Here is a 25,858-nt window from a genome sequence, read left to right on the forward strand (position 1 = left end):
CGTGTCTGGGGATGTCGCGGAGCGGAAGCCGAGTGTGGCGGGAGGCCGGCTGGAGACGCGGTCTCCTGTTGCTAGACGACGCGAACTAGCCTTCGTCACTTCCTCAGCCCGCCGTCTACCCACTCCCCAGGCCGGAACTCAGGGGCCCGGAGCCGCGGTGGGCACAGAGTCGTTCTCCGAGGCCCAGGACCGCGGCCCGCTCGGCAGCTGGAGTCGAGGCCACGCCACCCGCGGGGAAGAACCCAAGCTGGAGTGGGAAGATGGCTGCAGACAAGCCTGCAGGTGAGGCGCCCACGCCCGGGGCGGGCGGACCCTGGCGCTGAGTAGGTGGGGACTAGGGGGTGGGGACCCGAGGGTGACTTTAATTTGGGTGTGCGTTCCTCTCCCCCATCCTCTCCCTCGGCCGCCCCTAACGTGAGTCTTTGGGCCCCCTGGCCGGTAGTTTGTTTTTACGTAAGTGCCGTATGAAGCCGCCACCGACCGCCTTTGCCCCGCTCGCCGGAATTTCGGACTTACATTTGTGTAGCTACTTCACGGGCTTTTCGGTTTTCCAGGGGGGAAGGCGGATCACCCCGCAGCACACGGGTGCCTTATGTCCCCTGGCTCGGGATAGGGCTCACCTGGGCTATTTCGCCCACGTAAGCCTGCCTCTGGTCAGCGATGTCCTCTAAAGTTAGCTTTGTGAAAGCTATTTATTTAAATAGTCCTAAAACTGAAGTGTCTCTCTTCGTTCTGTGCTAATACCTTGCGCTTAGGACCTATTTTCCCCTAGTTCCTCAAGGTTAGCTCATTTAATTTCGACTGATTTCTTTATGGATTAGTACCCCATTCCTAGAGTCTTCTCCGTTAAGGTGTATAAAATTCTTTCCTGCCTGCCTCTGGGAGGGTCTGCCGTATGTTTCCTGTAAGAAGTGAATGTTCTCTGTGGCATCCAGGTTCATTGGAAGAACTTCACTCGCAGGTCTTAGAAGTGGTCAACACTTTGTCTCTTCTAAAGATTTCACTGTAAAAAGCCCATCTCAATATTCCGAAGGTTTCGATCTCAATGACTGATGGTCGGACTAGATTTGAAACGAAAGTGAGCCAGTCCTACTATCGGAAATTTGTTAAAAGATCTCTGCCGCAGTCGGCTGAGAAGGAAAACCATAGAGAAAAAGTTTACAAATTGAGGATAATAGAGTGTGCTGTAGAATGTTAGGTAGGCTGGTCCCAGGAGGCTTCTGGTGGGGGTGGTATCTGAGCAGAAACTCCCATGAAATGACAGAGTGGCCGTATGGAATGGGGCAGGCTGGATAGCGAGAATGTTCCAGGCGGGAAATCAGCGTGGCTTGTCCGGGGCCGGACCACGCTGTCCGACATCTTCCGTCCTTAACTGAAGGCAGCGTCTCTGTGTCCCGGGTTTACGGTTCCTACTTGGCCATATCCTTGCGCTTGCTTGGAATGAGCTTTTTATAAAAGGCCTAGGGCCTGTCCGGTTTCCAAGTCCTGCCGTGAAGTATTCCCGTACTTGTCCCTTCATTCACTCACGAAGATTGGGTCCCAGGCACCGTGTTGGATGTTGAAGAAACGGATATGACTCGCCCCGTGCCTCCGACGTGTCTGTTTAGTCTGTAAGGACCGCGCCGCTGGGTGGCAGTCCCGTCTGGTGACGTGTGCGACGCGTAACGTGGCGGCGTAACGCACGTGGTGGAGGAACGAGGCCCACGGTGATTCGGGGCCGTGTCTTTGGCTGAAGCTTTGTAGCCACGTGGTAGGAAACGTCTCACCTAGATGACGTTACGTTCGTCTCCAGCCGAGTGTTGAGTGTGGTCTCCTTGAATCTGGCCTCGTCTCCGTCCCCGCTTCACCTGCTGTGATTCTAGCCTTTGTCCCTAATGTCTCCCTCGCGCGAAGCCGCCTTCCGACTGCCGTCCCTCTCTCTTCCTGTCCGGTCTGTTCTTCGCACTGTTGTCTTTTGATGTCTGAGACGCTAATTGCAGCAAAGCATTCCGACGCCTGTACGCTTTCTAAGCTTATGCCATGTCGTGTGCAGCACATCCTCTGTCCTTCATGTCGTTCGTGAAACTTCACCGTGTGTTTCCAGCCGACGTTTCCGTATCCGCACACCTCGCTCTTCACCCCAGAAACGACTCTTGGACATACTGTTCTTCTGAGCTGCTGAGTGGTAGTGCCTTCGATTTTCTTTTCTCTTTGGTAAACACGCTCCTCGTTCAAAGGCTTTTTTTTTTTTTTTTTTTTAATATTAGTAACGTTTTTTAAAAGTTGATTTATTTTGAGAGAGAGAGAGAGGGGGCCGAGCAGGGGAAGGGTGGAGGGGGACAGGGGGTGAGAGAATCCCAAGCAGGCTCCACACTGTCAGCACAGAGCCTAATGAGATGTGGGGCTCAAAGTCACCAACCATGAGTCCACGACCTGAGCCAAGATCGAGAGTCAGACGCTTAACCGGCTGAACCACCCGCGTGCCCCTCAGGGTCTAGCTTATATGCTGCTTCATCTCTGAGCTCCTGAGCTCAGGGCCCTTGTCACGGAGGGTAAGAAAAGAGACCCATGAAAGCATTTAAGAAAGTGACCTGATCACAGCGTGGGAAGGGGGAGGTTTCAGTGAAAGGAGACTGGGAGCCCAAAGACTAGGTAAAAGCGGCTAGTGCTATAGTAATTTATTCAGTAAATACTTACCCATGGCCTGCCTTGCCAGGCACTGACATAATCTCTGTAATCATGGAGCTTATGGTATGAAAGACAAACACGTAAACTAAAAAAATACTTGTGAGTTTAGGTTGTGATGAGTATTGTGAAGAAAAGGAAGTAAGAGGACCACGGATAACTGAGAGCAAGGACCCTGTTAAGAATGGATTGGTTAGGGGCGCCTGGGTGGCTCAGTTGGTTAAGCGGCCGACTTCGGCTCAGGTCACGATCTCGCGGTCCGTGAGTTCGAGCCCCGCGACGGGCTCTGTGCTGACGGCTCAGAGCCTGGAGCCTGTTTCGGATTCTGTGTCTCCCTCTCTCTCTGCCCCTCCCCTGTTCATGCTCTGTCTCTCTCTGTCTCAAAAATAAATAAACGTTTAAAAAAAAAACTGTTTAAAAGAATGGATTGGTTAGAGAAGGAAACACTCTCTTAGAGGTAACATTTTGTGACTGATTGGGTATAGTAGGTAAGCAGAAAGGCTTACTCTTTATGCAAGGTTCTTAGTTGAACCTCAGTTTCTCATTTGCAAAATGGGGGTCCTAATAGGTTTCCAACTTACTCATGTATTTTTTTTAACATTTTATTAAAAAAAATTTTTTTTACGTTTGTTTATTTTTGAGAGATGAGTTAGAGAACAAGTAGGGAAGGGGCAGAGAGAGAGAGATAGAGAATCTGAATTAGGCTCCAGGCTCTGAGCTGTCCGCGCAAGAGCCCAACGCAGGTCTCGAATCCACGGACCGTGAGATCCTGACCTGAGCCAAAGTCGGATGCTTAACCGACTGAGCCACCCAGGCACCCGTGAGATTTCATTTCTAAGTAGGCTCTGCACCCAATGTGGGCCTCGAACTTACAACCCTGAGATCAAGAGTCGTGTGTTCCACCGACTGTGCCAGCCAGGCGCCCTCTAACTTTTAATAGCGTTTTAGTTTATTTACTCACAGGGTTGTTGCTTGTGTGCTTCAGCTGAGGTCAGGTGTTTGTTTTGGCTCACATCCTTTGAGAAGCAGAACCCAATTCAAGTGCTCTCAGCTTGGAAGGTGCAAACGCAGAGTAGTAGAGGCGAGAGAGGAGAAAGCCAGGCCGAGGGAGGTGCAGTATGTTACATACTTGGCTCTTGTTCCTCCCTGAGCTGAGAGAGAGCAGGCCGCTTGCATGTGGGGTTTTTCTGAAAGGGCTGCAGGAGACACTACCCTTCAGGATAGTCCATATGAGAGAGAAAAAAGGGATAGCTTAGCTGTCCAGCTTCCTCCTGTTTCCTGTTTCTAGTTGGTAAAGACTCATTCCGCGGGAGACAGATGTACCCGTGCTTCTGGATTGTATGGCTTCTCAGTGACTGATCGGCCAGCAGCTCTCCCACCCTGATTTGTATGAGACCAAATTGTAGAGGGAGGACGGATGGAGACCAACCAAAGACCAAGGTTCAAGGGGGCAGTGGGGGGCTCACGAGGTCCGTGTCCCTGTATAACATATAAAAGTGGTGTGAAACTGGTTTCATTTTTTACTAAGGAAGTACCAACAGTGTTTTAGGGTGATTTATTTGACTTTAATTTTTATGGTCATCTGAGAGGAGAAAGTGGCTGGAATTAGGACACAAAATCCTAGATTTGAATTTATCTGAGAATTTGGACTGTGGGCATGGCTGTAGTAGGCTTCGTAGAAAAAGGTTGATAATGTTATGAATAAGGGAAAGATAGAGCCTGACCTGATGGGTAACATGAAATCAGCTTTCAAAGATAGCTTTAAAATTTTAAGCCAGGATGGCCATAAAAATGATAAGAAGAACAAACAAATGGGAAGATTTTAAGCCAAGGCTATTTTTATTTTATTAAAGACACCCAAAACTGATGATGATGATGATGATGATTATTAAATGTATATGGTAAAAAACTATTAAGTCCTCTATTGCCCCTACCCAATTCTTGCATCCAGGTAGCCAATACTGAGTTTGTGTGTTCTTCCAGACTTTTCTACACCTACCCAAGCTCACACTGACTTAAAAATATATATGGCTCAGTCATTTGAACATCCGACTCTTGATTTGGGCTTAGGTCGTGATCCCAGGGTCGTGGGTTAAGATTCTCTCTTTTCTCCCTCTGCTTCTCTACCCTGCTCCATGCTTTCTCTCTCTCTAAAATTAAAAAATAAAAATAAAATATATGTGCAGATTACGTGGTACTGTCCTGCCATTTGTTTTCTTCAGGGTTCAGTAGGGAATCTGCATATTTGGTATTTTTTCAGCTTCGTATTACAAGTGATTTCAAACATCCAAAAAAATGGAAAAAATGAGTATCCATATACCCACCACCTAGTTTAACAATTGTTACATTTTGCCGTAGTTGCTTCTTCTTTATCTAGCTAAAATTCTTAATGTTGAATATTTCTTTTGTTTTTAAGTTTATATATGTTGATAGAGCGTGAGTTGGGGGGAGGGGCAGAGAGGAGAGAGAGAATCCTGAGCAGGCTCAGTGTTGAAAGCGAGAGCCGGATGCGGGGCTCCATCTCGTGACCTGAGCTGAAATCAAAAGTTGGACGCTCGACCACCTGGGCCACCCAGGCGCCCCAATGTTGAATAGTTATAGATACTTCATCTCTAAATATTTCACCATGCACTTTTTTTTTTAACGTTTATTTATTTTTGAGACAGAGAGAGACAGAGCATGAACGGGGGAGGGTCAGAGCGAGAGGGAGACACAGAATCTGAAACAGGCTCCAGGCTCTGAGCCGTCAGCACAGAGCCTGACGCGGGGCTCGAACTCACAGACCGCGAGATCGTGACCTGAGCCGAAGTCGGACGCTTAACTGACTGAGCCACCCAGGTGCCCCATGCACTTTTTTATTTTTTTTTTTTTTCAACATTTATTTATTTTTGGGACAGAGAGAGACAGAGCATGAACGGGGGAGGGGCAGAGAGAGAGGGAGACACAGAATCGGAAACAGGCTCCAGGCTCTGAGCCATCAGCCCAGAGCCTGACGCGGGGCTCGAACTCACGGACCGCGAGATCGTGACCTGGCTGAAGTCGGACGCCCAACCGACTGCGCCACCCAGGCGCCCCAGCATGCACTTTTTTAAAATAAGGCCTTTCACCTACATAACCGTTGTCATACTTTAGAAAATCACTATTTAAATATACTAAACTTCCCCAAAGTAAGCTGTACTTACCTGACAAAGTATCAGTTATAAGGTAATAATAAGTCAAAATGATGAAAAGTACAGCCCAGGGAAGAGAGTCAACAATACAGTGACCACACTTATTGTGGTGAGTGCCAAGTAATACAGAGTTGAATCAACATGTTGTACACCTGAAACTAATCAGTTAGAAAAACCAGCTGTGCTTTTCAAACTGAGATCCAGTCAAGATTCACACATTATATTTTTTAGGTCTCTTCAGTGTTTTCATTCCCAGTATCTCCCTTTTCGTTTTGTTTTGTTTTCTTTTGTTTTCTTTTGTTTTGTTTTGTTGCATGACAGTGATTTTTTGAAGAGACGAAGTCAGTTGTCTTGTATAATACCCCACATTCCGGATTTGTCTGATTGTTTCTTCCTGGTATCCTTGTCCTTGGTCCTTGTCTTTTGTATTTTCTGTGAACTGAAAGTTACTTCTCAGGCTTGGTTAGATTTAGATTTACCATATTTGTATATTTTTAGGTGATTCTGTATACTTTATATAAAGTGCATGATGTCAGTTTCAATTTGTCCACCATTAGTGATGCCAAGTTTGGTCAATTTGGTAAGGTAGTGATAGGAACATCTTTTTCCAATTATAATTAGAAGTAATCTAATGGATAATAATTTAGAATAATATAAACATCCACCATTGGTGATCAGTTGTATCATGGGGGGGCTGCAAGCTGGTACTTTTTCTAGTTCCATTACTGCTGACATTTATTTGCTGATATTCTGTAAAGAACAGCTCTCCTGTATTAATTAACTGGGGATGAACTATAATTTTTCCCAGAAAGGCATGTTAAATGTTAAAAACTTGAAAATTCATCCTTTGCATTTACTAGTTTTTAGGATAAGGAGTTGATGTAATAGTGACCTACATTTCATGCTTTTAAGTGTTGTTAATGTTTAGGAATTTAGAGTAATATATTGGTCTTAGGATTCCAATTTTTTTTTTTTTAATTATTTTATTTTGAGAGAGAAAGAGTGCAAGCAGGGGAGGGGCAGAGAGAAACAGAATCCCAAGCAGACTCTGTGCTGCCAGCACAGGCCCAATGTGGGGCTTGATCTCACAAACCGTGAGATCGTGACCTGAGCCAAAACCAAGAGTCGGATGCTTAACCAACTGAGCCAACCAGGTGCTTCTCCAATTTTAAATGTATAGTTGAGTGAATAGTTGATTTATACTTGTGAACTTTCATTGAAATTTTAACTATATTATTGCATGGACGTTAAAGAATACCTGAGTCACTATTTTCATAAGTTTAATTTTTAGATTTAAGTTCTCAGAAAATTATCTTTTTAAGTCAACTGTACTTAAAATTGAATGTATGAAATATTTAAGGTAGTTAAAATTTTATGTCTGAAGAGTGTTTAACGTTGTAAAGGCGATCAAACATTCATCACATCCCTTTAAAATTAGAACTCCAAATAGAACGTCTAAGGGACTCCTGGCTGGCTCACTCAGAGGAGCATGAGACTCTTGATCTCCGATCGTGACTTTGAGCCCCACGTTGGTACAGAGATGACTTAAAAATAAAATCTTTTTTTTCTTTAATTTTTAAAAAAATTTTGTTTTTACATTTATTCATTTTTGAGAGAGAGACAGAATACAAGCGGAGGAGGGGCAGAGAGAGAGGGAGACACAGAATCCGAAGCAGGCTCCAGGCTCTGAGCTGTTAACACAGAGCCGGACGCGGGGCTTGAACCCACAAACCGCGAGATCATGACCTGAGCCGAAGTCGGACAGCTAAACCGACTGAGCCACCCAGGCGCCCCTAAAAATAAAATCTTAAGGGCACCTGGGTGGTTTAGTCAGTTAAACGTCCAAGTCTTGATTTCAGCTCAGGTCATGATCTCACAGTTTCATGAGTTTGAGCCCCGTGTCAGGCTCTGTGCTGGCCCTGCAGAGTCGGCTTGGGATTCTCTCTGTGCCCCTCCCCTGCTCGCGCACGCGCTTTCGCTCTCTTTCAAAATAAATAAACTTTAAAATATTATAAAAAATAAAATCTTAAAAAGAAAAGTCTAAGTTGAATATAAAAGTTTGAGGAAAATCTACACTTTCTGAATCTGTAACATTAATAAATCAAGTATTAATATTTAAAAAACGGTCTCTTTTCTGTATATAAAAACTACTCTCAAAAAAAATAAAGGGGTACCTGGGTGGCTCAGTGGTTGAGCGTCTGACTTCGGCTCAGGTCAGGATCTCTGGTTTGTGAGTTCGATCCCCACGTCAGGCTCTGTGCTGACAGCTCAGAACCTGGAGCCTGTTTCCGAGTCCGTGTCTCCCTCTTTCTCTCTGCCCCTCCCCTACTCATACTCTGTCTCTCTCTCAAAAATAAATGAAGATTAAAAAAAAAAAAAACAAGCAAATAAATAAATACTAGTCTCAGATACGAAAATAAAAACATACTCCTCAGCAGGGGCATCTGGCTGGCTCATTCAGTGGAGTATGCAGCTCTTGATCTTGGGGTTGTGAGTTCGAGTCCCAGGTTGGGTGCAGAGATTACTTAAAAAATAAATCTTGGGGCGCCTGGGTGGCTCAGTCGGTTGAGCATCGGACTTCGGCTCAGGTCATGATCTTACAGTTTGTGAGTTTGAGCCCTGCTTCAGGCTTTGTGCTGACAGCTCAGAGCCTGGAGTCTGCTTTGGATTCTGTGTCTCCCTCTCTCTCTGCCCCTCCCCCCATTCACGATCTGTCTCTCTCTCTCTCTCTCTCTCTCTCTCTCTCAAAAATAATAAACATTAGGGGCGCCTGGGTGGCTCAGTCGGTTGAGCGTCCGACTTCGGCTCAGGTCATGATCTCGCGGTTCGTGAGTTCACGCCCCGCGTCGGGCTCTGTGCTGGCAGCTCAGAGCCTGGAGCCTGTTTCGGATTCTGTGTCTCCCTCTCTCTCTGACCCTTCCCCATTCATGCTCTGTCTCTGTCTGTCTCAAAAATAAATACACGTTAAAAAAATAAATAATAAACATTAAAAAACATTAAAAATAAAAACCAAGATACTCAGCAGTGGTAGAGATCTGCTTTGTCTGTCTTCCCCAAAGCATGTTGTTACTGATCGTTGATATTCTCTTCCTTTATTTCTGAAGTGCTGGACAGAGTGCTCAAGTCTGAGGCAGTGCTGGTCACATAGTGTTTCTCTGAGCTGTATACTAATCAGCTGTTATATATAGGGTTTTGATAAATCAGAGATGCTTGTCCAAGTGATAGGAAACCACATAGGGTGTGTGAACTTTATGGTGACCTTGGCAGACGTGAATTATTTTTCTTTCGGATGGCGTCCTTCTTTTTTAAAACTTGCCTTCACAAAGGAATCAGCACTATTTTGTGAGTGTACCAGTGGGTTTCCTTAGGCCTTAACATTATTTTTTCCTTAGGAAAAAATGTCCTTTCTTGAAAATCATTGAGCTATATTTTGAAAAGGTAGCTTGTGTGGAAGAACCTCCTGCAGTCAGATTGGAGTTGTTAACATTCTGTATTGGAATGTATCTGTGCGTTCAGTTAACTGACTTTTCAGTTTTGAAAAAGCAGTGTGTTTCTTTTCGACTTAGTTCAGACCTAAAGGCAATTGTTTGGTTCAAAATGAAGCCTGTTGGCTTAAAGGGTGTCCGGGTTTGTGTGCCTAAGAGCCCTGTACGCCTAGAAGCTCAGCCATGTTCGTTAGGCCAGAGTAGAAGGAAAGTCAGGTTTAAGGATGAAGGGCCATTTTCTCTTACAATCGGCAACGGAGACTACTTTTGGACAAATAAAGACATATTGTGGAATTATGTGCAGACTCTTTCTGGTAAGAACTCCGCAGTCACAAATAAATAATCTAGGTTTTAAAAACCTGACTACAAAAATAACACCCATGCCTTACAGGAAACTTGAAAAGTAGAGAAAGATAACAAGGAAAACAAAAATAGTAATCCCATTGGAGTGTTTTTGTTTCACAGTTATATCTTGAAGTTAAAATGCAGATAAAATAATGGTTAACTGGTAAAAGGCTATTTCTTGAGCTCTGTTCTCCAAAACGTCTGTAGAAATGGGAATTTCAGACTCTCTTGTAAGCCTTAGAGTCTAGTTTATTTATCTTAAAGCTGGCTTCTCTTTCTCAGGAAGATTATAGGAGACGTTTATAGTTCCTAGAGGGTAATGATGCAGAGTAGAAGCCTAAACTCTTCAGTGCGTTGGTGACTTGTTGGGTATTTCCCCTTGCTTTGCAGTATTCATAAATCACTTTTTGACAGTTGGGCCTGTCAAAGAATGTAACCTAGAGGGATGCCTGGGTGGCTCAGTCGGTTAAGCATCCGACTCTTGATTTCGGCTCAGTTCGTGATCTCAGGGTTCGTGGGATCGAGCCCCTCGACCGGCTCAGTGTGGAGGACAAAGCCTGCTTGGGATTCTCTCCGTCTACCCTTCTCCAGCTTGTGTGCTCTCTCAGTCTCTCTCAGAATGAATGAATAAACTTAAAAAAAACTAAAGTAACCTAGAGACGGTGTAGCTTATTTTTTATGATTTTTTTTATTTCTTAAAGTTCATTTATTTATTTTGAGAGAGAAGACGTGCATGTGTGAGCGGCGGAGGGGCAGAGAGAGCGGGAGAGAGAGAATCCCAAGCAGGCTTAGCGCTGCCAGCATAGAGCCCGGCGCAGGGCTCCGTCTCAGCTGTCCCCTGAGCTCAGTGTCAGACGCTTAGCTGACTGAGTCACCCAGGTGCCCCGAGAGCATACATTTTAGAAGAAGCTGTGGGGAGAACTCGATGGCAAACTAAGAAATTTTGACATTTGGTCTAAATTTAATGCATTTCCTTGGGAGGGAAGATAAATGTTTTAAATTAAACACTCTGGTTTTCCTAAACGTTTTTAAAGTTTTGTATTCATTGTTAAAATTTTATGACAGATACATATGCGGTATAGTGTTCTGCTTTAATCTAAACTCATTCTTTCTGGAGCTTTGAAATCCTGGGTTCCAGGGGCGCCTGGGTGGCGCAGTCGGTTAAGCGTCCGACTTCAGCCAGGTCACGATCTCGCGGTCTGTGAGTTCGAGCCCCGCGTCAGGCTCTGGGCTGATGGCTCAGAGCCTGGAGCTTGTTTCCGATTCTGTGTCTCCCTCTCTCTCTGCCCCTCCCCCGTTCATGCTCTGTCTCTCTCTCTGTCCCAAAAAAAAAAAAAAAAAAAAAACGTTGGAAAAAAAAAAAAAAAAAGAAATCCTGGGTCCCGTTTTTACACAGTTAAAAGTAATGGCTCCTTACTGTTGTGCACCTGAAAATTTTGCAAAACAGATGTATTGTGTAAACAGTTGGGTTAACAATAACTCATTGTTATTGGCTTTCTAAAGAAAAAACTGTTTAATGATGTCCTTTTAAACTTTTCTCCAATAAACTGTCAGCTTTCCTCCCCCCTATAAGGACTCAATTCTTATTTATCTGTATGCTGAAGTAGAAGTGAAATGTTAATTTATCTGCTAACTTTTTTTCCTGTTTCATTTTATATAATTTTTTACATTTCATGTAAGTAGTCTCAACACCCATTGTCGGGCCCAGACTCACGGCGCTGAGATCCAGAGCTGCGTGCTGTCCCTACTGAGCAAGCCAGGCGCCCTTTGTCTGCTATGTGTATCAGAAGTAACACTTCTGAAAGACCCAGATACCAGAATACTTTTTGTTGTTGTTGTAGGGCAGATCTAAGTCTTCGATAAGTTCACTTAGCACAGGTTGTGTTTTGTTCTTGATGTTAAGTGGCGATTCTCAAGAGTGGGCAGTCTACCGGGGATTTGACGGTGATCTAAGGGCTGTCCCATAATCAAGTCATGCTAAAGCTGTTTTCACTGTTAATTGTATGTTTAGAACGCAGAATATATCTATATCTATATCTATATCTATATCTATATCTATATCTATATCTATATCTATATCTATATCTATATCTATATCTATATCTGTTTTTGAAACTGCCAGAATTGTTGGTTGTTTTGCCAGAAGGAAGGGGAGAGAGCCAGTACTTACTTAGCATCTGTAAGCAGAGAGTTAGGTGGCCAAGGGGAGGCCGACCGAAGATGTGACTGATTCCAAGGGTTGTACAGTTTTCGTTGCACCGTGTTGCCCTCTTGAGAGAGGGCAGTTGGGAATCTTTACTGACGGCCAGGATGTACCAGGCCAGGGCTCCCAGAGTCAGCTCTGTGCAGGACTGGTTCTTTGGAACGCTCCTGGAATATAGGTTTTTTAGATAGTTTCAAAAATGCCCACATTGTGTTTGCTTCGGCAGCACATATACTAAAACAGGAACAGTGCAGAGATTAGCACCACCCCCGTGCAGGAGGACACGCAAATTCACGAAGCATCTTGTATTTCTGTACTGTGTTTGGAATGTTAAAAAAAAAACGCCCACATCATGAATGTACATAGTTTAATGACTCCTTACACACCCAGGAAGAAGCCCCTCCTGAGAGCTTGCTTTGAAGATTAAATGAGTTACCCTATTTGAGGTGCTTACATGCCTAACACCTTGTGAGCCCTCACAGCGTGTTAGCTTTATTGTTACGATTACGGAGACGTCGCGGGTGGTATAGAATGGAGGCGCAGATAGTATCTCAAGCTAGAACTTGGTTTAGCAGGGGCCGGAAGGAGTGGTGGTTGTTTCAAAGCCGCACGCGGTTTACATTTGGAGCCCTGTTTCCTCAGGACTTCCCATACCTGACTTCTGAGTCAGGTCCGACCTCACTTGCCATCTCTGTGCCCTCTCACAGCCCTTGTTACTGCCATGGCATTAGTCACACCCGGAATCCCGGATTTGCATCTTATCTCCGCAAGGAACCTCTGAGTTTCTCAAGTGCGGGAGCCCTGTCTGTGTGGTTCATGTGTCGATCCCTTGCACTTAGAATGATGCTTGACCCTTATGGTCTCTCAGCTATTTATTAATTGGATGTATGGCCTGAATTTATTATATTCAAGCCATACTGTCACAGTTAAAAAAAAAAAAAAAAAAGACTCTCGGGCGAGTGTCGTGCGTTTCTTCACGGTCAAGGTTAAGGAATGAACAATGTCTTCTGGGAAGCTTGCGGTGATGGCGAGGGTGGTGTTTGTAGGAATGATTGAGTAGTAAATCTGGGGGACAAGATGATCGGCCCTACCTCCCCACTTGGAGATTTGTCTTCCATTGCTACTTGAGTTGGATCGTGTTGCTTTGTGAACAAACGTATCCACTGCTTTATAGAAGCTTGTTTGGGGTTACTGAATTTCTGAGTTGGAGGGCACCCTAAAAGGCATCTAAGACAGATGCTCTTTAGTAACTAGGAAAACCGATATTTGCCCCAGTTCCACTTGTGTATCAACTGTGTAATTTCAGAAGTGGCACGAGAGTTCTGGTCTTCTTACTTCAGTTCCAGGTACTGGCTCTACCTCCCCGTGCTCCCGGGTCCCATCTGTGTGTTGGAACAATCAAGTCTGCACCACCATGCCACATAGGGGGACCTACTCTGCCGGATACATTCTCACCGCTTCACGTATATTCTCGGTGAAGCCTCCCAATAACTCCGAAAGGGGCTTTCTTATCTCCGTTTTTTACCTCGGTTCAAGCTTTGGAGGTCTTTAGATTCCAGGCTGGAGCAACAATTCTATCTGAAAAAAACTCTTGTGTAAATAAATTCAAATATTGTGAGACTTTGATAGTCTAAAGAATTTTTTATTCTGAGTCATCAACAATGGCATCACCCTCACGTACCTGTGTTTGCAGCCCATGCGTCCTATTTATGCAGTGGTCCTATTACTTTCCGTTGGTATTCCGTTAATGGTGCGTGGGGCTTTTGTCGGTGAGTAAAACTAAAAAAGCCAGAATATTCTTTGGGAGATGATTGAAACCTAAAAGTCACCTTTTTAAAACAAAAGGCAGATTTTTTAAAATTAAAATGTTGGGGCACGTGGGTGGCTCAGTTGCTTAAGTGTCCGACTCTTGACTTCCGCTCAGGTTGTGATCTCATGCTTGTGAGATGGAGCCCTCGTCAGGCTCTGCTCTGGGGTGTGGGCCCTGCTTAAGATTCTCCCTCCCTCCCTCTGCCCACCCCCCACCCCCCACCCCATTCTCTCAGGCTCTGCTCTGGGGTGTGGGCCCTGCTTAAGATTCTCCCTACCTACCTCCCTTTGCCCCCTGCCATTCTCTGTCTCTTAAGAAAATTAATGTTAAAAATGACTGATATTTATTATCCCATATATAATATTCTTGCCATAAATGTTAGACTAAATGCATGAGGAAACAATCAGATAAACCCAGAATATGGAACATTCTACAAGGTAACTATCTTAGACTCTTTATTTTTTTTTTTAAGTTTCTTTCTTTCTTTCTCTATTTTGAGACAGCACATGAGCAGGGGGAGGGGCAGAGAGAGAAGGAGAGAGAGAATCCCACGCGGGCTCCGTGCTGTCAGCTTGGCTTCATCTTACTAACCATGAGATCATGGCCTGAGCCAAAACCAAGAGCTGGAGGCTTAAGCGGCTGAGCCACGCAGGTGCCCCAGCTTAGACTTTAAAACAAGTGGTGACTTGAGGAGCAGCAGAAGGTCAGGAAGTACTCTGGAGTAAGAGAAACAAAAGCTATTTAAGGGAAATATGTGAGCCTTGATTGACACCCGGATTGGGAGGGAAAAATACAGTGATAAGATATTTCTTAGAACAATCAGGGAAATTGTTTGTTAGATGATATTATTGATTTATTGTTACTTTTCTCAGTGTAACCATTTTAGTAGGTTATGTAGGAGAATGTCCTTTTTTTAAAAAAAAATTTTTAATGTTATTTTGAGAGAGAGTGTGTGTGTGAGTGGGGAAGGGGCAGAGAGAGAGGGAGACAGAACTGAAGGAGGCTCCAGACTCTGAGCACAGAGCCCAAGGCGGTGGTCTAACCCAGGAACTGTGAGGTCATGACCTGAGCCAAAGTCAGACACTTACCCGATTGAGGCACCCAGGTACCCTGGTGTTTTTTGTTTGTTTGTTTGTTTGTTAGTTTTTTAAATCAAAAGAAAGTTTTCTAAGTGGGAAAATTTTCAAATAGTAAAAGACCGTTTCTAAAGACTGATCTTTATCTTTTTTTTTTTTTTTTTTTTTTTTTTTTTTTAGCGTTTATTTATTTTTGAGACAGAGAGAGACAGAGCATGAACGGGGGAGGGTCAGAGAGAGAGGAAGACACAGAATCTGAAACAGGCCCCAGGCTCTGAGCAGTCAGCACAGAGCCCGACGCGGGGCTCGAACTCACATACCACAAGATCGTGACCTGAGCCGAAGTCGGACGCTTAACCGACTGAGCCACCCAGGCGCCCCTATCTTTTTTTTTTTTAATGTTTGTTTATTTTTGAGACAGAGAGACAGAGCACAAGCAGGGAAGGGGCAGACAGAGAGGGAGACACAGAATCTGAAGCAGGCTCCAGGCTCTGAGCTGTCACCACAGAGCCCGATGCGGGGCTCGAACCCATGGACCGTGAGATCGTGACAGCCGAAGTCGGATGCTTAACCGACTGAGCCACCCAGGCACCCCTAAAGACTGATCTTTATTAAGTACAAGTTGTATTTTGAGTTCAGTACCTCAGGGCAAAGCAAGAAATGTTGTGATTGATTTGAGATTAAATGAAGTTAAAATAATCAGCATTACAGTTTGCTGTAGCTTTCAAGGCACTGTCACTTTCCTCCCCTTCCTGCCGTTCCCATTCCCAGTGCTTAATTATTATTATGGCATCGAATAAATGTGAAAAGGGCTGAAAGATTTTGAAATCTGTTCAAACATGGAGTTAAAGGATTTAACATTCTTTATGGTCCCTTGATGTACTAGATGCTGATTATTTTTTTATTTTTTTTTATTTTTTGGCTCTGTAGATGTGGTTACCTGGAAGTATTTATTCCTATTAACTTTTATAACTTTGTTGCCAGTTCTTTCCTTTATTTTTAAAAAAAAATTTTTTTTAATGTTTATTTATTTTTGAGACAGAGAGAGACAGAGCATGAATGGGGGAGGGTCAGAGAGAGGGGAACACAGAATCTGAAACAGGCCCCAGGCTCTGAGCAGTCAGCACAGAGCCCGATGCGGGGCCGAACTCACGGACCGCGAGATCACGACCTGAGCCGAAGTCGGCCGCTTAACCGACTGAGCCACCCAGGCGCCCCTCTTTCCTTTAAAAAATTTCAAAAGCTCAGGTTTGTTTCTTAGTGTGGAATGGCTATGTTTTATGTTTTATGTTTTATGGCTACTGCTATGTAACTTTACAGAGGAAACTCTGTTGTCTCCATAGAGTGTGATTTCATGGTTTAGCTTCTTGTTACTTCTCTGACATCAAGGCCCCAAATCCTAAGGAAAAGCATGATTTCTGCCAGTCCCTCTCCCCAGAATCATCTGCCAGAATATATAGATGAGACTTAGTTGAGACAGATCCCTGGTGAACAAGAAGAGCTGAGACCATGTGACTGCATCATGCAAAGTTGGGATCGATGATGCTTTCGTTAAAAAGTATTTTTTTGAAGCATTTGTCAGAGCAGTTAAGAGTAGTGAACTGGAGTAGTTTTAGACTTGATTTAGCAGAGATTTTTACGCTTATTTTGGAATTCTGTTTTCAAATAAAAAATTAATTTTGAAAATACAAAATTGTGGGGCAGGAATCATTAACCTTAGAATGTATATGGATACTTGGGGCACCTGGGTGGTTCAGTGGGTTGAACGTCCAACTCTTGACTTCAACTCAAGTCATGATCCCAGGGTCATGGGATCAAGCCCCCTGCTGGGCTCAGCGCTCAGTGTGGATCCTGCTTGGGATTCTCTCTTTCTCTCTGACCTCCTTTCCCACTTGCATTCTCTATCAAAAATTAGGGGTGCCTGGGTGGCTCAGTTGGTTGAGTGTCCAACTTCTGCTCAGGTCGGGATCTCATGGTTCGTGGGTTCGAGTCCTGCATCGGCTTGCTGCTGTCCGTGCAGAGCCACTTCGGATCCTCTGTCCTCCTCTCTCTTTGCTCCTCCTCCCCCAAATAAACATTAAAAAATAAATTAATTAAATTAAAATTTAATAAAATAAACTTCTGGGAAAAAAGATTGTATATAGATATTTAACCATGTTAAGGAAGCTTTAAGAAAAAATTTCTTTTTAATGTTTATTTATTTTTGAGAGACAGCACAACCAGGGAAGAGGCAGAGAGAGACAGAGACACAGAATCTGAAGCAGGCTCCAGGCTCTGAGCGGTCAGCACAGAGCCCAATGCCGGGCTCAAACTCATGGACCACGAGATCATGACCTGAGCTGAAGTCGGACGCTTAACCGACTGAGCCACGCAGTCCCCCCCCCAAGGAAGCTTTTTAAATGTGTTAATGTTGGCTTTTGGATTTCTAAGCCTATGGAAGCATTCTTGGCCTGGAAATTAACTATGAGTTCTTAGCAATGTAGTTTTCTAATTGTTAAATGTTATTATATTCCAGCTGGATTATAACCTTTTTGAAGGTATTGTGTATGCATTTATAATCTTCTTGTGTCTCCAGAGCCTGGCATAGTTTCTTGAATATGTGGGACTTTGGTATAGATTGCTGGGGGACAGATCTAATATGTTTTGAGTGAACGCAACATTCTCAGTCCTGATGGACAGAGCTGTGATTCTTCCATACGTGGTGGTGGGTTTTCATTGTGCCAGACCATGGCTAAGGGAAAGGTTTCTTTAAGTTTCTGGAGGAGTGACTTCCAACTCCTTATAACACTAATAAGTCGTGGTAATTGAGAGCGCCCTAACTATAGCAACTTCATTAGGAAGAAGACAGGAAGAAAACCAGGGGCACACTCACTGTACAACTTTATTTCTAAAGAACTGCAAAACTTGTGTGCTTGCAGATCAGGGAGCAGAGAAACATGAAGGGACAAGTCAGTCCTCTGGGATCACCGATCAAGAGAAGGAGTTGTCCACCAGTGCTTTCCAGGCCTTCACAGTAAGCAGTGGTTTCTCTCGATTTCCGTTTTTAGGATCTGTCGAATATGAATCTTTTCACAATGAATTTTTAAGTTTATAACTTTTGTTCTGTAATAACTCAAGAATTAAGTTTAGAGAGTAGGTTTTATTTAAATTTTTTAAAAACTGGGAGTTTAAATATGGTAAAAGGAATGGGAGTAATTTGAGCCATTCCCAAGTTTTTGTGTTTCATAAACGTGTTGACTCTTACAGTGTTATTTTTTTTTCAGTCTTTTAAACTTAGATTTGTAATTATATGGGTCAGTCTTTTCAGTTCACTTCTTTGTTCAGTTCTCTTTCTTAAATGTTCTTTAAAATGGAACCCCAGTCAAAGTCAAAACTTTAACTTTTCTGATGTTAAAACGCTATGAAAGAAAACCTTATTTGACTATTAGGTTACATACATGTAAGCAGAAGAATTTGATACTTGGGTATTCAGAGCATGTTTATTAGAAATTAAATCATATTACTTTTCTTGGGCTAGCCTCAGCTGTTATACCGTGCTAGCAATATATACCTATATACGCGTGTGTGTGTGTGTGTGTGTGTGTGTGTGTGTGTGTGTGTGAGAGAGAGAGAGAGAGAGAGAGAGAGAGATGTGGTTTTATACATGTACATAGGTATATGATAGACTTACGTGTCTATGTATGTCTTATACACATAGTGGTGTTAGAGTGTGAGTCTTGAGAAATAAATATCTATAATTTCCAGCTTTATTGAGATATAATTGACATATCCCAGTTTCTTAATTGACATGAATATTGTTTCATTCAGTGACTTTAGTATATTTGGGGAATTAGATCTGTCTTTTTAAAGAGTTTTCCAAATAGAGACGAATGAAACGTATTTGGAAATGAATGTCTTAGTTTTAAAGGTAATAGGTAATTTTGTCTGTGTGCGTGTTTTTTTGTTGGTTTGTTTTAGGCTGGAAATTATGATGCCTGTCTGCAACACCTTGCCTGCCTACAAGAAGTGAACAAAGATGATTATAAAATAATTTTGAACACAGCAGTGGCTGAGTTTTTTAAAAGTAACCAAATGACAACAGACAGTTTGAGACAGACACTTAACCAACTGAAGAATCAGGTGACACACAAATGAATTCAGCTATAAAAATGTTGTGATACTCTCTGAATTGTGAAGTAAAAATACTTAAGGAAAATTAATATGACTTGTCGGTTATTGGTAGCACAACTTCTAACGTGTCTAAAACAATGTGCATTAATTTTATTTGTATAAAATTATTATTCCAGGAAATGAAACGTATGCTGTGTAATTTATTTTCTAATTTGAACAGAATAGACTAATCTACCAAATTTGAATGAGCTTTGGAACTTTGAAGGAAAATTAAAGTGGAAATCTATGAAGAAGCTTAGCTGCTGAGATGATCTTTCTTGTGACTGCAAAGATCTGATTATAATCATGTGAGATTGTTTTAGCATTTTGGATCAGGAGATGATTCATTGACTAAATAGAAGATATTCTGATTTATATATGGTTTGGTGCTTGCCTTGGTCATCGGTCATAACAGCAACATCTCTCACATCACAGGGTCAGAGCTTTGGTAATCAAGAGGGCTAACGAAGATGACGATGATGGTAGGGTCGGGTGGCAGACGTTTGTTGCCTACTATGTAACAGGGCCCTGCTGAGAACTGTGCATGCAGCACCTCCCTCTTTCCAGCAGTCCTATAAAGCAGCCACTATGATGTTTCTCATTTTACAGATGCGAAAGCTGAGGTACAGATAGCCGGTGTAAATTGTCCAAAGACGCAAAGCTCTTAAACGAAAACAGCTCCGTGAACCCAGTCTTCTTTGACTCTAGGGCCTGTGCCTCTGAACCGCTTCAAGGTCTTGAGACCTTTTTGAGCCCCTGTCCTGTGTTCCTGGGTACCATTATACAGTAGAGTATCACCCTAAAACGTGACCTAGTTAGAAATAAGTGACCCCTCCAGGCTCTTTGTAATTTTTTTTAGGAGTAAAGATACTCTACAGTATCACCCTATACATGGTATTGTTAGAAATAAGTAACCTGTTCAGGCTCTTCCTGATTACAGGAGTGAAGTAATTTACTGGCTGCATCGATCTTGATCTCAGAGTTGTGAGTTTAAGCCCCATGTTGGGCATAGAGATAACTTAAAAAAAGAAAGAAAGAAAGAAAGAAAAATGGCCAATGTTTATCAAACTCTTATGTGATTCCAAATTCCATATTAAATGCGTTTTATGTTTTATCTCCTATAATTCTCATATTCAACCCTTGAGATAGGTCGAGAGCCTAATGATTTTAATTTATATGGCCAGGAAAAGTAGGAGCAAGATTCAAACCAGACCTTCAGACTTCTTTTTTTTTTTTTTTTTTTTTAAGTAAACTCTACATGTGGGATTCAAACTTACAATCCAAGGTCAAGTGTTGCATGCTCTAAGGACTGAGCCATCCAGGCACCCCCAGACCTTCTGACTCTTTTTATTTTTAACATTTTTTAAAATTAGTTTATTTATTGGGGTGCCTGGGTGGCTCAGTCGGTTGAGCATCCGACTTCGGCTCAGGTCACGATCTCAGGGTCTGTGAGTTCGAGCCCCGCATCGGGCTCTGGGCTGATGGCTCAGAGCCTGGAGCCTGCTTCCAGTTCTGTGTCCCCCTCTCTCTCTGCCCCTGCCCTGTTCATGCTCTGTCTCTCTCTGTCTCAAAAATAAATAAAAAACGTTAAAAAAATTTAAAAAATAAAATAAAATTAGTTTATTTATTTTGAGAGAGAGAGCAAGCAAGCTGGGGAGGGGCAGAGAGACTGGGGGACAGAGAGTCCCAAGTGGGCTCTGTACTGACAGCAGCTAGCCCGATATGTGATTTGAACTGACAAACCGTGAGATCGTGACCTGAGCCAAAGTCGGCTGCTTAACCAACTGAGCTGCCCAGGCACCCTGAGTTTTTCTTATAGATTGTAAGTGATCTCTACACCCAATGTGAAGTTCGAACTCACAACCGTGAGATCAGGAGTCTCATGCTCTACCAACTAAGCCAGTCAGGTACCCCAAAATCTTTTTTATTTTTTTATTCCTTTAATTAAAAAAAAAAAGGTTTGTTTATTTTTGAGAGAGAGGCAGAGAGAGAGGGACACAGAATTCCAAGCAGGCTCCATATTGTCAGTGCAGAACCTGACCTGGGGCTCAGACTCACGAACCTTGAGATCATGACCTGAGTTGAAATCAAGAGTCGGATGCTTAACTGACTGAGCCATCCAGATGCACTGCCCAAACCTTTTTTTTTTTTTTTTTTTTTAATGTTTTTGTTTATTTTTGAGACAGAGAGAGACAGAGCATGAGCAGGGGAGAAGCAGAGAGAGAGGGAGACACAGAATCTGAAGCAGGCTCCAGGCTCTGAGCTGTCAGCACAGAGCGCGACGTGGGGCTTGAACTCACAGACTGTGAGATCATGACCTGAGCCAAAGTCGGACGCCCAACCGACTGAGCCACCCAGGTGCCCCTGCCCAAAACCTTTTTTAGAATAAGAAAGAGACTCTTGCAAGCTTCCTGTTAAGCCAAGAAAACTGCTTTTTAAAATCCTTTCACCAGCCTTTTTTTTTTAATGTTTATTTATTTATTTTGAGAGAGACAGAGATGAGAGAGAATCCCAAGCAGGCTCCGCCCTGTCAGGGCAGAGCCCTATGCAGGGCTCATCCCAGGAACCATGAGATCATGACCTAAGCCAAAATCAAGAATCAGAGGTGGTTGTTTTTTTTTTAAACAATGATCCACCTTTTGGTTTTTTAATTTTTTTTTTAACGTTTGAGGGACAGAGCTTGAGTGGGGGAGGGGAAGAGAGAGAGGGAGACTCAGAATCTGAAGCAGACTCCAGGCTCTAAGCTGTCAGCACAGAGCCCGACATGAAGCTTGAAGTCACGAACCATGAGATCATGACCTGAGCTGAAGTCAAACGCTTAACCAACTGAGCCAACCAGGCACCCTTCACCAGCCTTGATTCTTAATAAGGCTGGTTCAGTAATACCCCTCATGCAATCCACTGCCTTGTGTTTCCTAGAGGTGTTTATACCCGTGTCTCCTAACTTTTCTCTAAATCATACTTCTGTTCAAGGTCCTATGCCCTGGGCATAGTTACATACATACCTTTTCAACCCATTCCATTTCTATTATGCTTTATCTCATTTAACGAATAGTTTTTGTTTTGGCTAGAGCCAAACAAGTTCATGTTTTTCGTGAATCACAGAAAGTGTGGTGGTTATATATGTCATAAGGTCAATCCTTTTTGAATCCAAAATTCCTTAATTTGTCCAAAACCCCCCTTTCTGGCTAAGAATTAACCCTTTCTTAGCTCATTCTCTCTGCATTACATTACTACCAAGAAGTATTGTCTTTCTTTGGAAATTGAGTTTTCTCTACAGAGACTATTTTTAATCATGGGAAGATAGTGACTTGGTAAGTGAAGATTATACAGAAGCTCCAAATTCACTGAGATGCACGTGCTGTTGGTCAGAGAGGACCAGTTGGTAACATTTGCACCTCCCTGTCAGGCTTAACGCATGTATGACTGAAGTCTGCAGATGTCTGATTACAGATCACTATGTGTCCTGAAACTTCCGGTACCTTGTCATTAGCAAAACGTTAAGTTCATCATGTGTATCAAAGTTCCACTGCTTAATGTAGGGGAACGTCAGTCTTAGAATTAATTATTTAACATTGCTTGGTAACTTATTCCAATCTTCATAGTGACAAAGAAAAATTAGTTTTAATACTAATTCCAGCTTTGTGTATTACATGAAAGTACAGAATGGCTATGAAACTTTATTAAAATTTGTAAGCCTACTGCAATAACTTAAGGAGGGGATAAGCAGGTAGTCATTAGCTTTAAAATGCAGAGTGTGGGGGCCCCAGGGTGGCTCAGTCAGTTAAGCATCTGAGCCCCACATCGGGCTCTGCACTGACAGAGCAGAGTCTGCTTTGGATTCTTTCTCTCTCTGTCCCTCCCCAACTTGTTCTTTGTCACTGTTAAAATAAATAAACTTCTAAAAATAAATTTAAAAAATAATACAATGCAAACTTTTTTTTTTTTTTTCTGGTATCAGATGTAGATGTTTAGTAAAGCCATCAATAGCCTATTTTTGTTGTTTATTTAAAGATTCTATTTTTTTAAGAGCTCCTGGGTGGCTCAAGTCAGTTAAGTGTCTAGCTCTTGATTTTGGCTTAGGTCATGTCACGACTTCACGGTTCGTGGGATTGAGACCTGCGTCCATCTCTGTGCTGACAGTGCAGATCCTGACTGGGATTCTCTTTCTCTCTCTGCCCGTTCCCTGCTTGTGCTTGCTTGTGCGTGCACGTGCTGTCTCTCAAACATGAGAAAAAAATTTTAAATAAAATAAAAAATCTGCTTTCTTTAAGTTATGGGAACAAAACCTGAACGTAAGAGGAATTTCAGAAAATATACTTCCTAGCTATAAGGCCTTGGGCAAGATAGTTAAGCTTTTTGTGCTGGTCTTCTTATTTATAAAATGGGAATGATAATGTCTATGTCCTTGAGGTATGGTAAGGATTAAATGAGATATTCTCTGGAAAATGTTTAATGTAGCAGGTCTGGCCCATAGTTAAGTAGTTAGCTGTTTGTTAATGTTTAAGTTTTAGTTTAGTTTTTACAAAATGGAATCAAGCTTATGTATACATAGTGCGTAACATAGTGCACATGGGAAAGATTGTTTTGAGTTTTGCTCGCCCCCAAGGAGGCTACAAAGTGGGGAACCAGTTCAAAAGCCATGTTGGCGGTTGAAACGTTCTTCACAGTGGCAAGGAACAGACTTGCCTTGCCTTGCCTACATAAAGTCCCATGAAAATGTTTTACTTAACGGAATTTTATTATTAATAAAATAATTTTTAGTAAGAATAATTAAAATCTGGAAGTTCTGTTGAAAATGTGGAAAAATCAGAGTGAGAAATGTTGGCCTGTGTTCCTGTTTACTCGCATAGCTTCTTTCATTTCTCTTTATTTTCTTACCGTTTTGAGAACATATCCTGGCTGACTGTTTCGTAGGTCCACTCAGCTGTCGAAGAAATGGATGGCTTAGACGACGTGGAGAACAGCATGTTGTATTACAATCAGGCAGTCTTTCTGTATCATCTGCGGCAGTACTCAGAGGCCATAGCAGTTGGTGAAAAGCTCTACCAGTTCATAGAACCTTTTGGTATGTTCTCTCAAGTCCAGAACTTCCCTGTCATAGTCAGAGGGGGCTCTGGTAGTTTCTTACCCAGTTAAATCAAGGAATCACATGCCAGTATTTAAAGAAAGAAGGAGGGGCGCCTGGGTGGCTCAGTCGGTTGGGTGACCGACTTCGGCTCGGGTCATGATCTCGCGGTCCGTGAGTTCGAGCCCCGCGTCGGGCTCTGTACTGAGAGCTCGGAGCCTGGAGCCTGTTTCAGATTCTGTGTCTCCCTCTCTCTCTGACCCTCCCCCATTCATGCTCTGTCTCTCTCTGTCTCTAAAATGAATAAACGTTTAAAAAAAAAAAAGAAGGAAAAAAGCTGTGTCCAGTTTTAGCCACTAAAGATAAAAAAGATAAGAATGACGTTACTTTTAGATGAACCCGGGTTTTCTTCTCCCATTTCCTCCCCACTCCTTCCCCTCGATTTTTGCAAATTGTGATGAGAAATGAGGTTGCTAATTGGAAAGACTTCGTGCTGTTTGTTTTTTCCTTTGCTGTGTGAACACAGCTTCGTGTACCTGATCCGTTCTTTATTGAGCAGTGTATTAAGACTGGGGATGTTAGCGGACAGCGTGGTACTTTCTTGTCTGTTGCCCCCCTGACAGTTTTGTGGGGAATCCCTGGAGTAGATAGCACAGACTCTGTTTTGGTGTCGCGATTATCTTGCAGTTAGCAGCCTCGAGTAAGCGTAGTAAGAAAGGTACAGGCAAGGGAAGAAAGAGGGAGCAAATAAGGCAGCAAAGCCAGATCCAGGAGGTGGTTGTTAGAGAGGGCTGTTTGTTTCCAGCCCACAAGCAGTCAGATTTCAGTTGTGGTCATGTTTTTGTCTTTTTCTTTAGGTTACTTTCTTTTAAATTCAAAACACTAATGCCGGTTCTTGACTTATAAACACCTGATTGCTAATGTGGTTCCCGCAGGATAAGAAGTAGAGTGTGACGGCTCCTCTGTGGGGCTTTGGGAAGAGTTACAGGGTCCCCTTTTGCCGTCAGCTGGTTGAGTGGCTGTTTCCTGTGGCTCCAGGGAGGCGTTTTCAAGGTGCTCCCCTCTTCCTCTGTCCTGAGGGCATGGTGGCTGGACAGATTGGGCAGGAGAGATGCCCGTGGCGAAGATGGTGTAAACAGCGGCCAGTTCCTTTCTCTGTAAAGCTGGAAATCAGAATTATACCTCCGGGATGACACGGATGGATTTTCCTTTTTAAATTTATTTTGGGAGAAAGTGCGCACACATGTGAACTGGGGAGGAACAGAGAGAGAGGGAGAGAGAGAATCTCAAACAGGCTCTGTGCTTGATCTCACATACTGTGGGATCATGCCTGACCTGAGCCAGAATGAAGTTGGACTCTCAACCAACTAAGCCACCCAGACGCCCCCTCAGATGTATTTTTCTGTAAAGCCTTTTTTTTTAAAGTAATCTCTACACCTGATGTGGGGCTTGAACATGTGACCCCAAAATCAGGAGTCGCACGCTGCACCGACCTTGCCAGCCAGGCACCCCTACGAAGCTGGTTGTTAGAATTTCGGGAACCGTTCATGAAATCTTGTTCATATGTACGGTGGCCAAGTGGAATAAAGCCACCGAGGCAGAATTCAGATCCATTTTTCTTCTTCTTTGAAAATCGTTATTGTTATTTTTAAAAACTTTACTGCTTGGTTCTTCACACAGCATGTATTTATTGAACATACACGGTGGACCCAAACTGTTCTGGGTTCTGAAGATAATGTAGTGACTGAAACAGAGAGCCTTTACCCTCGTTAAGCTTATATTCTAACGCGAGAGAGAGCGACACAATAAGTATGTATTGTGAGGTAGCCAAATGCCATGAAGAAAAGCTAAAATTGGTAAGAGGATACAGATGGACTGGGAACGCTGT

The 25,858-nt window shown here is 43.1% G+C and overlaps 1 protein-coding gene and 2 non-coding genes across 8 annotated transcripts in view; 2 read left to right on the top strand and 1 right to left on the bottom strand.

Moving 5' to 3' along the window:
- The first annotated feature begins 7 nt into the window (after window positions 1–7).
- The window catches only part of CNOT10 (CCR4-NOT transcription complex subunit 10), a 72,174-nt gene continuing 46,323 nt past the window's right edge, over window positions 8–25,858 (top strand). For 2 of the 6 annotated variants that reach the window (XM_060638161.3, XM_060638158.3), the window contains exons 1-4: window positions 9,383–9,633; window positions 17,672–17,766; window positions 18,711–18,872; window positions 23,820–23,970. In XM_060638161.3, coding sequence (XP_060494144.2) covers window positions 9,432–9,633; window positions 17,672–17,766; window positions 18,711–18,872; window positions 23,820–23,970 — 610 coding nt within the window. In that variant the 5' untranslated portion in view covers window positions 9,383–9,431. Of the gene's footprint in view, window positions 283–9,382; window positions 9,634–17,671; window positions 17,767–18,710; window positions 18,873–23,819; window positions 23,971–25,858 lie in introns of those variants that run through there. The other 4 variants (XM_060638163.3, XM_060638157.3, XM_060638160.3 and 1 more) reach the window with 4 other exon arrangements.
- On the top strand, window positions 12,078–12,180 carry LOC132684459 (U6 spliceosomal RNA). Its single transcript, XR_009612673.1, has one exon. It is a non-coding gene; the product is annotated as a U6 spliceosomal RNA (small nuclear RNA).
- Window positions 20,739–20,811, bottom strand: TRNAR-CCU (transfer RNA arginine (anticodon CCU)). The gene has a single exon. It is a non-coding gene; the product is annotated as a tRNA-Arg (tRNA).

This window comes from Panthera onca, chromosome C2, assembly GCF_046562875.1.
Source record: "Panthera onca isolate mPanOnc1 chromosome C2, mPanOnc1 haplotype 2, whole genome shotgun sequence".
In the NCBI taxonomy this organism is placed as follows: Eukaryota; Metazoa; Chordata; class Mammalia; order Carnivora; family Felidae; genus Panthera; species Panthera onca.